This window comes from Sinocyclocheilus rhinocerous, unplaced genomic scaffold (genome assembly GCF_001515625.1).
Source record: "Sinocyclocheilus rhinocerous isolate Xijiao unplaced genomic scaffold, SAMN03320098_v1.1 scaffold742, whole genome shotgun sequence".
NCBI lineage: Eukaryota > Metazoa > Chordata > Actinopteri > Cypriniformes > Cyprinidae > Sinocyclocheilus > Sinocyclocheilus rhinocerous.
This window is the reverse complement of record NW_015641116.1, coordinates 1,641,216-1,653,931: the sequence shown is the minus strand read 5'-3', so window position 1 is coordinate 1,653,931 and position 12,716 is coordinate 1,641,216. Positions and strand designations below refer to the sequence as shown.

The 12,716-nt window shown below is 36.4% G+C and overlaps 1 protein-coding gene and 2 long non-coding RNA genes across 4 annotated transcripts; 2 read left to right on the top strand and 1 right to left on the bottom strand.

Moving 5' to 3' along the window:
* The first annotated feature begins 5,561 nt into the window (after window positions 1–5,561).
* LOC107754697 (uncharacterized) lies at window positions 5,562–6,294 on the top strand. The gene is made up of 3 exons (XR_001641609.1): window positions 5,562–5,643; window positions 5,847–5,945; window positions 6,082–6,294. It is a non-coding gene; the product is annotated as an uncharacterized LOC107754697 (long non-coding RNA).
* LOC107754695 (PHD finger protein 23B-like) lies at window positions 5,855–12,308 on the bottom strand. 2 transcript variants are annotated; one of them, XM_016571260.1, is made up of 6 exons: window positions 11,915–12,308; window positions 10,726–10,757; window positions 10,551–10,643; window positions 9,217–9,430; window positions 8,830–9,117; window positions 5,855–5,930 (listed from the first exon to the last, which is right to left on the bottom strand). In XM_016571260.1, exons 1-6 carry the CDS (start codon window positions 11,940–11,942, stop codon window positions 5,872–5,874), a joined length of 714 nt encoding a protein of 237 aa, XP_016426746.1. In that variant the 5' UTR covers window positions 11,943–12,308; the 3' UTR covers window positions 5,855–5,871. The 2 variants fall into 2 exon arrangements, with proteins under 2 accessions (XP_016426746.1, XP_016426745.1); XM_016571259.1 differs by having other exon boundaries at window positions 8,830–9,430.
* Window positions 6,575–7,223, top strand: LOC107754698 (uncharacterized). The gene is made up of 2 exons (XR_001641610.1): window positions 6,575–6,643; window positions 6,746–7,223. It is a non-coding gene; the product is annotated as an uncharacterized LOC107754698 (long non-coding RNA).
* Window positions 12,309–12,716: the final 408 nt, after the last annotated feature.

Genomic DNA, 12,716 nt, shown 5'->3' with positions numbered 1-12,716 from the left:
CACAGTTCCAATAAATTGCGATGGGTTAGCCTAAATAAACTCAATAAGCAGACAGACGCGACTACAGTCAAGCGCAGACCAGTATTGAAGTGCACAGGAAATAAGCAGCAGTCATATTTAAAGCAGTTTAAATTAATATTGAGTACTGATTGATGTTCACTTGGATTTTTTTCTCCATCGAGGGGAAATAACTTAATACATTATAATCAGTCTTACCTGTGAAAGATAATACCCCGAGGTCTGTTTTTATTATTGTGCGACGGTTTGTAGATGCCCAAGTTGCCGACAAGTCAGGTATGTTTTCGCCTGTCCCGATATGAGAGTTGCCTTCACCAATATGGCGGCGACGTTGACGTGCAGTCGAGCGGCCAATGAGGCGTCTAGGTATTTATTATATCTATGGTTCAACGCACCACCGTTTCCGTTTAAGAAACGTTTTGCACCGTTTTTGTCGGGGCTGAACGCAGCCCTGATGATGGCACGGTTTGATCTTCGGCTGACCAATCAGCAGAAAGGGGCGTTTAATTCCCGCATAAAATGGGTTATTAATCCGTACAACTGCAGCAGTGGAGGACTATTATTTTGCTGCGTGATACTGCGGAAGAACTGATGATGGCACGGTTTGATCTTCGGCTGACCAATCAGCAGAAAGGGGCGTTTAATTCAAGCTATTAATATTTAATATTCAAGCTGCTTATTCATTTTTCCACCCATGAACGAAAAACGAAAATTTAAGCTGAATTCTCGTTTTTTGAAAAAAAAAAAAAACCCGAAAAAGGAGCCGTTTTCTAATTTTTCTACTTTCAATATTAAATCAAAAAACGAATGATCGAATGATACACGGATTCAGCTCTCTTCTAATGAGCTGGTTATCTGAATCAGGTGTGTTAAAATAAGAGAGACGTGCAAAATAAGCAGAGCGGTGGTACTCGACGACTGGAATTGAGAACCACTGCACTATAATAGCAGCGATGTCAAACCCAGAGTGCACCCAATGCGCTATGGTGTTTTATCGCTTCTTGAACTAATTTCCTGACAGGCTCACTCGTGAAAACCACAAAACGCCCACAAGACCATAAATAGCCATTTGCAACACCTCCAATCTGCTCTGAAATTTCATACAATAGGTTCATATAATGAAGGTGTTTTGAGTGAATGCAAAACGTTGTTCTTAATGCGTTTGGCTTTTCATAACTCGATGGAAAAACTGCAATTATTTACTAAACCAACAGCACACCGCTATATCCTCAAAGTCATGGGGTCAAAACATGTTTACTAAATCCTTCGGTCCTCTTGGCAAGATGTGGAAAATTGAAGTTTTGGTTACAAATATTTGCTTTACGTCATTATCTCCCCCGACAGGAGGCACAACTGAGCAGACTCTGAAATAGCCTATCTCATCCATTCAGACAATAGCTGTTCTTAATCATCATTTTTTCCCATTATACACACAGTAATACTGAGTAGCCTATTTGTAAAATAAAGCACTGTGTATGTGTTATGTGAAGCATCTGCCAAGACTCAAGAATAGCATGTGGTCGGTTTCACGGTCAAATAAAAATAATGAAAACACTAAATAATAATAATAATTAAGATATAATAAAATAATAAAGAGAATTCTAGACAATTAAGCATATTCCAAAGATAATCTTAAATGTCATGACATAAACGTTTGCAGAGTTTCACAAATATTTTTGTTATAGCACCACCTTGTGGCCGATTTGTAAAATTGAAAATCTCTTCTGCACACATACAGTTGTGCTCAAAATTATTCATACCCTTGGTAAATGTGATCAAAGGCGGCTGTGAAAATTAATCTGTATCATCAATCCTTTAGATATTTTATTTTAAACATTTAATAAAATCTAACCTTTCATTGGACAATAAGAATTTAAAATGGGAGAGAAATCTCATTATGAAATAAATGTTTTTCTCTAATACACATTGGTCACAATTAATCAATCTCTCCATACCCTTCAGATTTCCAGCTGCATGTTGATGCTTCTCCTCTTCAGTTCACCACATTCATTTTCTATAGGGTTCAGCTCAGGAAACTGGGTTGGCCAGGGCAGAAGCTTGGTTTTGTTCTCAGTGACCCATTTTTGTTTTGATTTTGATGTTTGTTTGTGGATCATTGTCCTGTTGGAAGATCCAACCATGGCCCATTATAAGATTTCTAGCATGGACAGTCAGTTTTTTATTTTTTATCCATTGGTATTTTATAGAATCCATTATGCCATCTATCTGAACAAGATATCCAGGATCTCCGGCAGAAAAATAGGCCCACAACATTAAAGATCCAGCAGTATATTTCATTGTACACATGCGGTACTTTTTTATCCCTGTGTGCACCAAACCCATCTCGAGTGTTTGCTGCTAAAAAGCTCATTTTTTTTAGTTTCATCTGACCATTGAACCCAATCCTGTTTAAAGTTCCAGTCATGTCTAGCAAATAAATATGCTGGAGTTCGTTTTTGGATAAGAGCGTTTTCTTTTCTAGTTTTTTCTTGAAACCCTCCCAAACAACATGGTTTTTTTTTTATAGGCTTTCTGACCCCAAGACTCAACTATTTTCTTGTGATCATTGGAGTCTTTGGCCACTCAAACTCTCCTCCTCACCGTACATTAGGACGATATAGACACACGTCCTCTTACTGTCTTAGAGAAAAATATTTATTTCATAATGTGATTTTTCCCCACTTTCACTTTTTAAAAAAATTATTTTTTACTTTAATTAAAGTTTTTTTTTTTTTTTTTTGAATGAAAGATCAAGTGGATAAACAATGCAGATTTATTTTCACAGCCTTCTTTGATCATATTTATCAAGGGTATGAATAATTTTGAGCACAACTGTATTAAAGCTGCTCTTTGCAATTGAAATTACTGCAACCTTTTAATTGATTTTAGCAGGTGATATTGATTGACTATTGATAATAAAAAGCATGCCGAAAGTTTGCCCTAGAATCAAAATGTAGCTAAATTTTAGCTTGTCTATATTTTGTGAAATGTGGACTCCGCTTTGAGAATTTCAGTTAGCCAGTAGGTTGTGGCTGGTTTCATTGTCTTGTACCTGTAAAATGTTTTGATGAATCAAAATTCTTGGATAAGCATAAGAACATTTGAGTCGAAAGAAGCTTGCTTAAGGAAAACAGAATCAGAGGGAATTTTTTTTAATTTTGCCTTTACAATTCCTTAATATATGTTATAATTCGGGAAAAAAAAAAATTACACGGTGAATGTACAGCTACTTCCACTCCTAAAGAAATTACAATGCAGATAAAAACAATATAAAGAAACAATTTACAAAACCGAAATTCACCACAAAATGCTAAACACAGAAAAACATGATCTATCCAGGCATTACACAATCTGTGCAGTAAAACAGCTTGTATAACTCAAAAGCTTGAAATCTTGCTCTCAGTTTTAAATTAAGAGACTGCATTTTCCACAGAGATTTACAATATAGTTTGGACCTCAGATGATGCCAACCCTGAAACAACATACAGAACTACCACATTTTGCTATAAGTTTGATTGCATCAAATAATAATTGCTGTTAATAGTGTTCATCGTCTGTTTGATTACGTCTTTAATTGATTTTTCCGTACATTTCTGCCATATGTGCATTGACTGACAGTCACCACTGATAAGCTACCACTAAATATTGTAGAAACTTAATTTGCTGTAAAATTGCTTTGCAATGATTTGTATCGTGAAAAGCGCTATACAAATAAACTTGAATTGAATTGAATATAGTTTCTGTCTGTAATGTCCTGTATATCGTCTGTGGTTTAGATGTAATGTTAGGTATAATGTTTTTCATTTTGAATTGCCACTTGACTATAATACGGTAGCTAGTTAACTGCATGTTATACGGACTCTGTAGTTACCGAAAGAAAAGAAACAGCATACACTTTCGACTCGGCTCAACATTCATAAGACAAAACTGAGTGAGGTCTGTAAACCAGACAAATATATTTTGAATCTAATGAAATGCAAATGTAGTGAGCAGTATTGAAGAAACACTGATCCATAAATTTCAAGACATGGGATGAAAATGAGTAGGGCAATCTGCACTCTGCATATTACTTGAGATCTTATTGAATATATGAAGTGCTGAAAATGAACCACCCATTTTATTATCTGAAACATTCTGGGAAAATATTACTGTATCTACAAGAGTTTTTATAATGAAAATACACAATACATTACATATGTAATCCAAAAACATTGCTGATTCTGCCATTTTTTAACAAAAAGGCTTATATTTGTGCTGCCAATGGACTCTTTAGAATTTCATTGTTCTAAATTTGGAACTCAGGAAGATTCTGGGTACTTATAGGGCAGAAATGAGAAGGCGGGATTGTCAGAAATGATCACACACACACACACACACACACACACACACACACACACTAATTAGAGTGATCAGCAGCAATGATTTGTTCTCAGTCTCTGTTGACAGATCTGGGTGGATTGCACCGACCCTGTTTAGTAAAGGTAGTTTATTTTCACCATGGGTTGTCTGTCAACAGCTAGTCTATGTCTGGGGCCCCTGTTGCCAGAAATAGCAATAATTAGGATAGGGAGGGAAAAGAGGAAAAGAGAAAACGTGTCAGACTGCTGGTAGGCCATCCACAGAGGCCGCCCCTGCTTTTTTTCAACTTGCTTATGTATGTGTGTGTGTTTCCTCTGATAATACTACGACCATCCCTAATGAGAAAGAGGCCGTTTTGGCGTACGTGGAGGAGAATCCAATGTTTTGAAACTGTGAAATTGGGCGAGACGAGATTATCTGATACCTGAACAGGCCACACACACACAGAGTCTCCAAATGACAGAACATTCAGAGTGTGTACAAATACCAACTAGTTACAATGCACAGGCTTGCATCAAATGTCTCATAAAATTACAAATAAAATCACAAGAGATACACAATATTTCAGAACCATTAGCCAATATTAGAAATTGTATTAATTTATCCATATTGGTTGATATTATATGTTTAACTTTTCAGTCATTTAACACTTAGAGTTATTCTTAAAAACACTAATAATTTAATAACACTTAAATGTAAACTTTGGCAAATTTCAATATGAAAATACAAATTTTTAATATATAATTTTGTGATGCCTAAATTCACTTTTTTAGTGCATATTTTTTAGTGTTTTATTTTTAATTTCTTCAGACAATATAGTGTACAATTTTTATATCAGTCATTTATTCATCATAAATTGAAATAGTTTAAATATAGATAAACATATGAGAATATTCCATGTCATTATGAACGCTGATTTTTAATTCTCTTGTAAGATTCTGTGGCCACTCAATGTAGATATTGTCAACCTGTTAAGCTGAGTTTGAACTAGAACATTCTAACAACAACCAAAACGATGCTTTAATTATGTTCTAATCTTTTTGGAGAGTGGGTGAAGTCATGCTAGACACACACACTCCCTTTATCCATAATCTCTTGGTCATCCTATATAAACCCACCCCAGCTTCAGGTCTACAAATACCCAAAACACACATGCCCTTGACAAAGAGGACGGCAAGGCAACATAAACACACAAGTAGGAACAGAACAGGACTGTCAAACAACTCCTGAAGAAACTTCCAAAGCACAGATTAATTTGTCAAGAAGGTAAATATTAAAAACACAATATACTTTAATTCAGTTCTGAATTTTGTCCTATAAATGTGCTGAATTTGCTACATTTTCTAAAACAGTTTTTACAATTTCTAATCAGCTTATTGTGTTTGCTGTTAGCAGTTTATCTTAATACATGCAAATATTTGGTCTCCAAACTTTTCTAAACATCATGTTGTGTGGTGTTGTACCCTCAGATGACGTGCTCCAGGTGTTTGCTACTTATTCTGGTTGTCTACTTCTTGATGGACGAGCTTTGTGCTTTCCTGATACCAGAGAGACTGCGAGTGAAAAGAGTAAATATCACATTAATTATATGCCGAGTTAATTCTCTTCTTGAGAGCATATACATTTATATACAGCTTTTAATATAGCATTGCAATAAAAACACTTTAATATGTCACATATTCAAATGCATCTGATTCCCTGCAGAGCAATCACAGGTCAGATCAGGAGATGTCGCCACACATCTATGAGCTCTCTGATCTGGCAGACTTGTTCCCAGGAAATGAAGGGGGAATGACTCGGGACTGGGAACCCAATCCCGCCAAGACTCCCGATTTCTTTTCCCCTATGGAACACATCAATGTGCAACCAGCAAACAGCAACCGCCGCAAAAACAAGGATAAGAGGCGAGTAGAAATATTTACTGTTATTGTATTAAAAAATATTTATCCTAAAATATTTATATGAAAATATTTAAATACAAGTTCAATAAAAATGTATAGAACATTTTTATTTTAATTGCTATAATTAACCTCATAGTATTGAATTCTTTTTAAATGTCTATTTATTTTACAATTTGTAAAGAGCTTTCCAATTTTTTTTTATTTTTTGGATATGGAACTCTTAGTTCTCTGTAGAAGCTATCTCATAATGTTCTCAGAGCCCAAATTCACACACGATTTCTATATTTATTACCCTGAATAGGAGGAGGATCACTGTTCCTCTGGACCCCATTGGAAGCTCCTACTTGTCTTCCAGGAACAGAAAGGTATTTTCAATCAGACAAAACCACAGTGGTTTGACTACATTTATTTGAACTCAACAGATTGCATATCCTATTACTGTAAAAATATATATTTTTCCCCCTTAGGAGGAACCTGAAGAGTTGAAGGAATACGATGCAAAGTGATCAAACTAACAGATTACATATACCATTAAAAAGGACACCTAATGTTGTTTTGGTCCTTTTTCGCTTGTGTGTTTTTTTTAATTTTTTTTATCTATTTTATTGAACTTTTGGTTTCTATTAAGTCATTGGATCTCAGGTTTATAAACTGTGACTTATTTATTTGTATTTATGTTTTTCCAATATTAGCTTACCAGCTCCCTCTAGTGGTATGCAAACTGACAGACGCTGTACTGGTGTTGCTGCAAAATAAAATGTACATGGATAAACTATTCAATCATATCTAATGTTCTTTCAACTTATTTTAAATCACAAAATACATGACGCATCTCAACACAAAAGTTAGATTAGGAAAATAAGACATTCTAACCCCAATAAAGAAAAGTTTTATTTCTCCGGGTAGTTAAAGAAAACAATATCAGATGCAAAAAAAAAAAAAAAAAAAAAAAAAAAAAAAAAAAAAAAAAAAAAAAAAAAAAAAAAAAAAAAAATTTTTTTTTCTCGGGTTTATAAAAAAAAAAAAAAAAAAAAAAAAAAAAAAAAAAAAAAAAAAAAAAAAAACTATTTGCTTTGCTTTTCTCTTCACTTTCAGTTATGTACACTTCTCAAAATCTGTGATATATGTGAAACATGAAGCGAGAGAAGTCTGGCTTTTGGGGATTTTCAATCCCCCTTGTTTCGCAAATAAACCACAAAGGAAAAAAATCCAAACAATAGTCTCCAAACTATTTCAAAAGAAAGAGCTTGTAGCAGAAATGAGTAATCTTTGCCAGTTCTCAAGAGTTTAAAACCCCCAAACACTTCTTGAAAACAATAAATTACAACCATTTCATTCGAGGAAAGCTTCAGCAAAGCTCCTAAATCTAGCATTCACATCTTATTAAACTGAAATCTTCCAAAAAATGTAACACATTGAGAAAAAAAAACAAAACACTACGTTGTGCAAGTAATAAAGACCAAACAGTATTGATAGCTTCTTCGACAAAGTACATGAGTTAACATATTAAGTAGAATTAGATTAAATTAATGTTTGATATCAATAATTGCAACTGAATGGAATCCCTGTTTAAATGACTCATATAGCTCTTTATATTTGAACATCTAATACGTGTTAGCTGACTGGTCAAGTCCATTTGGGTGCGATTTCTTACATAAATATCAAATTAAGAGGTTGTAATCAAATGGTCTTATGATCACCTACAGGAAATGGCATTCAGATTAACACATTACATCTATTAGTCTTCAAACAATGGCATCTATCCCAATGAAAAAAATCAACTGGACCGGTCACTAAGAAAAAATGCATTTTCTAGTAACAGCAGTGTCAACAATTTCTCATAGCAGCTCTTTGGCAAAATCATGATAACATTTTTCTGTATTTTGTATAATTTTTTTTTTTTTTTTTTAACTTTTAAATAGACTCTTATAGTACCAAAGTAACCAATATAGTATACATCTGTGAAAATGTAGTGTGGCTTCTCTAACTTCTCCAAAGGAAAATAGTGCCACTTACTAAATATGTAAGCTGCTTACTTTAAACAAATGACAATTTTGTGTGACAAAGAATAGTGTACGTATCTGTGGAATAGTTACAAATGAACCAAGATCAAGTACCAACTCAGGAGGTAAGAGATCAATTCAAACATTATTTCTCAGCGAACTCTGCAATGGAGACTATTGACTGTTAAGCATGTAAGGAGTAACTGGTCGCCAAAACTAGAACTGCAAAGAAAGAGAGGGAAAAAATGGATTTTGAAAGTGAAAATTGTTTTGGATTCAAAAACTGGAGAACTGGGAACATTCAGAGCTTTGAGGGAATGAAGACCCCTCATCTAAGTGTCTTTCTTATGACTTGACCGTAAATACACACATATATATATATATATATATATATATATATATATATATAGCTGCTGAAAACATATACGGAGTTGACATTTTTCACCACACTGACATAAAATTCTGTAACAAAATATTAAAATCCTTCAATGATTATTTATGAGCATCTCCAAACCATCTAAATCTTCTTCAGTCCCTAATAAACCCACCTGACTCTACCATTATGTCTTCATCCGCAATCCAAGTCTCGCCTTCACTGGAACTCATATCCGCCTCTCTGGTGGCTTCCTCCTTCTCTTCTTTCACCTGGGCCTGTAGTCTGCGCTCAGCCGCTGCTCCCTGGTCCAAATGCTCCTCTCCAGGTCCGAGACCATTCTCTGAGTCTGTCTCGCTGTGGGTCGAGCTCTTAAGCTTCTTAAGGGCTTTGGACTGTTTGGGGTTTTTACTACGCTTGATCCTTGCACGCTTCTCGCCACCGCTGCTGCCGTCGCCAGCGCCTGAACTTAGAGAAAGACGCTTCAGCTTCTTGTCCTTTTTGCACTCAGCTTTGCTGGCCACCTGGCCCTCATAGAAAGGGTCTTTTAAACACATTTTACCCATCAGGGTGCTGTCAGATGACAGCCGCCTCATGCTCTTGTTGCTCTTATTGGCACGAGCCTTGCGAACAAAGGTATGGATGGTGTGCAAGTCCGACGTGCCGTGACTCCAGTTGGAAGCCATGTTTGAACTCGCTCCACCTAAAACGCTGTCTTCACCTGACGCACCAGAGCTGTTTGGAGAACTGGAGGATGCTGGTGACCATGGCCTTTCCTGTGGACAGAGACAGACATCTAGATGGGTCCCATGATATTTGGTCATGCCATTACTGACATCTACAAATACAGGTTGAAAAAAAAAAAATCAGTGCAGGTGCTAAAGAAGATATTCAATGGAACACATACATTGACAGCACAGGTTAAATCATGGGGTGCCCAATCCTGGACCTGCAGAGTTTAGCTCCAACTTGTCGCAAAATACCGATTCTTGTAATCCTGAAGACCTTGATTACATTGGTTCGGGTGTGTTTAATTGTGGTTGGAGCTAAATTCTGCAGGACTCTGGCCTTCAAGGAGCAGGACTGGCCAGACCTGTGGTAAACTATGGAAATCTGTGGTTCTCAATGCTAATCCTGGAATTCCCCAAACACTGCACGTTTCAGACGTCTCCTTAATTGAACACACCTTATTTAAATCACTGGCATTTGGCACCAATAGCTGCATTTTGGATTCTTGGATTATTCACAAATTAGCACAGATAGTTTTTTTTTTTGCACAGAACAGTCAGTTATCTATCTATCTATCTATCTATCTATATATATATATATCTGTCCTCTGCTCTTACAAAATACACTGTAGTTATATGCAAAAGAAAAATAAAAGCAATGTAAAATATATACATCTAAAAAGTGAGTACAGTATAGCGTTGACATGAGGGCACATGGACATTATATATTCTGTGCATGCTATTTGAAAATTACATAAAAAATAGGCTTGTGATTTTATTTCTATCATTCTCTCTCCCATCTTGTACAGAATTTATATTTTTTCTAATATAAAAAAAAACTATTTGTGTATAATGAGGCACAGATTATTTGATTTATTTTAAAAATTATAAAACATTTTCATGATCAAGTCAATATTGTTAATTTTGTAATACATTTCAGCACTATTTTTGTAAATACTGATTTTAAAAACCACCGGCCAATTAATCAGTTAACTTAGTTAATCTGCAAAATCCAGTATTGGTTGAATTCTACTCATCAGCACATTAGTACATGCTTGGAATGAGTGTCAAAAAGATGCAGCACTAGGACGTCTCCGGGAACAGGAATTTAAAAAGGGCTTTAATGCATTAAACCACACCTAAATGTGAAACAATGCTCCATTCTTACCTCCTTTGGAGAAGGGATGTAACCAGCATATGCAAGAACAAAACTGCAAAACTTGTTGAAGTCCTCCACTGTCCTCTTTCTTCTCTCTGATGGCTGGACATGAAAATTATTTATTAGCATTTGGACAAGCACTGCCATCTGTAGGATGAAAATCTAATTTCCTTGTTTGATTTACCAGAGTCTCTGCTTTGCATTTCAGTAATGAATCTATGTAGAAAAATGAAGGGGAGAGAATAACATTAATTCATGGCTAAATAACTCGTTTAACCGAGAAAACGTTGCATTTGGAATCGATTTGTGCAGTTTTCATTTTTACAAACCTGGTGAAAGTGCGTTTTCGACGGCAAGCTAACGCGCTAACTGTGCTATTCCTCGCGACACCCTGTTGATTGATGCGTAAAATTCAAGTGCGCAGGGCACCATTTTACATCCAAATATCTACACAGTTTAAGGGACTTTAATTGTGGAGAAAACTAAACTAATTTAGTGACAAAAACCTTAAGCTAAAGCAGTCATAAAGGCGAGAGAACGCAGCAGCTTGAGGCTTAAGCCTTACTTTCGACGTCGAAGTACGCCAAGACAACTTTTCTGGTTTGGGAACTCTTATAAAAGCATGTATGGTTGATCATGATGTAGTTACAACGACCAAATCGGTAAGTGTTGAGTGGAAGAGACCCCATCGGCAATACACTTACCCCAGCGTAACAAAGAGTAACGTTACAGTCAGGCAGCGAAATGCTACCACGCTATGCGGGGACCCGTCTTAAAGCAACATTTCTGCCTTAAATGGCATTGAAATATCAGAGAAACAGCCGATCTGTATACCAAATTAAAACGATTCAACTGGCACCTGGTTAAAGTGATCAATAACAGCAACTGATTTGAAATTGAGCTGGTTTACTTTGCGAAGACAAAATGCGCAACGCTGCGTAACTGCGGTTTTGTAAACGTGCCCATCATTTGAACTGAAAGCAGTGGTTGGATATCATGAATGTTTAAATTATTTATGAATTACAGCTTTAACAAATGGCTACAATCAACAGGAGTAATTTAACTCTATTGCACAAGATAGCAACTGGGCTAACGTTAATCCCCGTATGAGCCAGCTCGTCGGCGCAGTAAAGTGTCCTCTTTTTCATTACCACAATCAAACATTACTAAGTGTCTGGCAATGAATCAAGTTTACTAGTGACACCGGTCTGCTAAACTAAAGAGTATGTAAAGTTACTGCAGTATTAAAGCTGCTAACAGGCTAAGGTAACGTTAGCTGGCTCTGCTAAAACTGAACGATGATGATGGGTGTTGCCTATCACAACATGGTTAAAGTTTGAATATTTGAAATTCAAGTCTTGGGTTTTCCTTACCTTGGTGTTCGGACATTATTTCAAGCATTGTCGCCTAATAACCTCGATCCTCTTCAGTTGGGTGACACCGTGCAGCGTCAATCTTCGCCCGGCTTGAGCGCAGCAAGCCCCGGCTGACTAGCTGTAGTCTAGTTAGCTGGGCATCAGAATGATTCAAACGACGATTTTACTTCGTTTTACAAACTGGTCCGATGAAATATCGCTGGATCTTAAATCCCGGGAAAGATTAATTAACTTAATTTTGGCCAGCAAGCAGCGCTGCAAAACATAATCCAGCTGGCAGTTCAATTACCTAACGGACCACCAAGTAAAAAAGAACCAATAATAAAACCAGGGATCCAGCATGTTTTTGCAACTAATGTTAGTAATATAAATGTACGCTCGCGCTATTATCCCTTTTGTTGCGATGTAAAATTTTCTCTCCAAGCCTCTATGGGACATGTAGTTCATCCAATGAGACTTGCGAGACCACAAGATCCAGGGGGCGTGGTTGGATCCAGATCCAACTCCTCCTACCTTACATACCTAAACCTACCTGTCTCCACCCCCTGATTCCGAAACCCACCCATCTCCACCCCCTATATGTGAATCCAACCACGGTCCCTGGATCTTGTGTTCTGCAGTGAGGGGCTACTGAGATTTGCTGACAGATGGCCCTGAATCCAATGACGAATAAACAACAGTTCCCATGATTCATTGCGGTAGTCGCTATATTCATGGGAAACTGAGTTTATCTGTTCCAATTCTATGGTTTTGTGTTTGCTCTAAGCGTAGTACGCAGGTATAAATAAATAAAGGTACA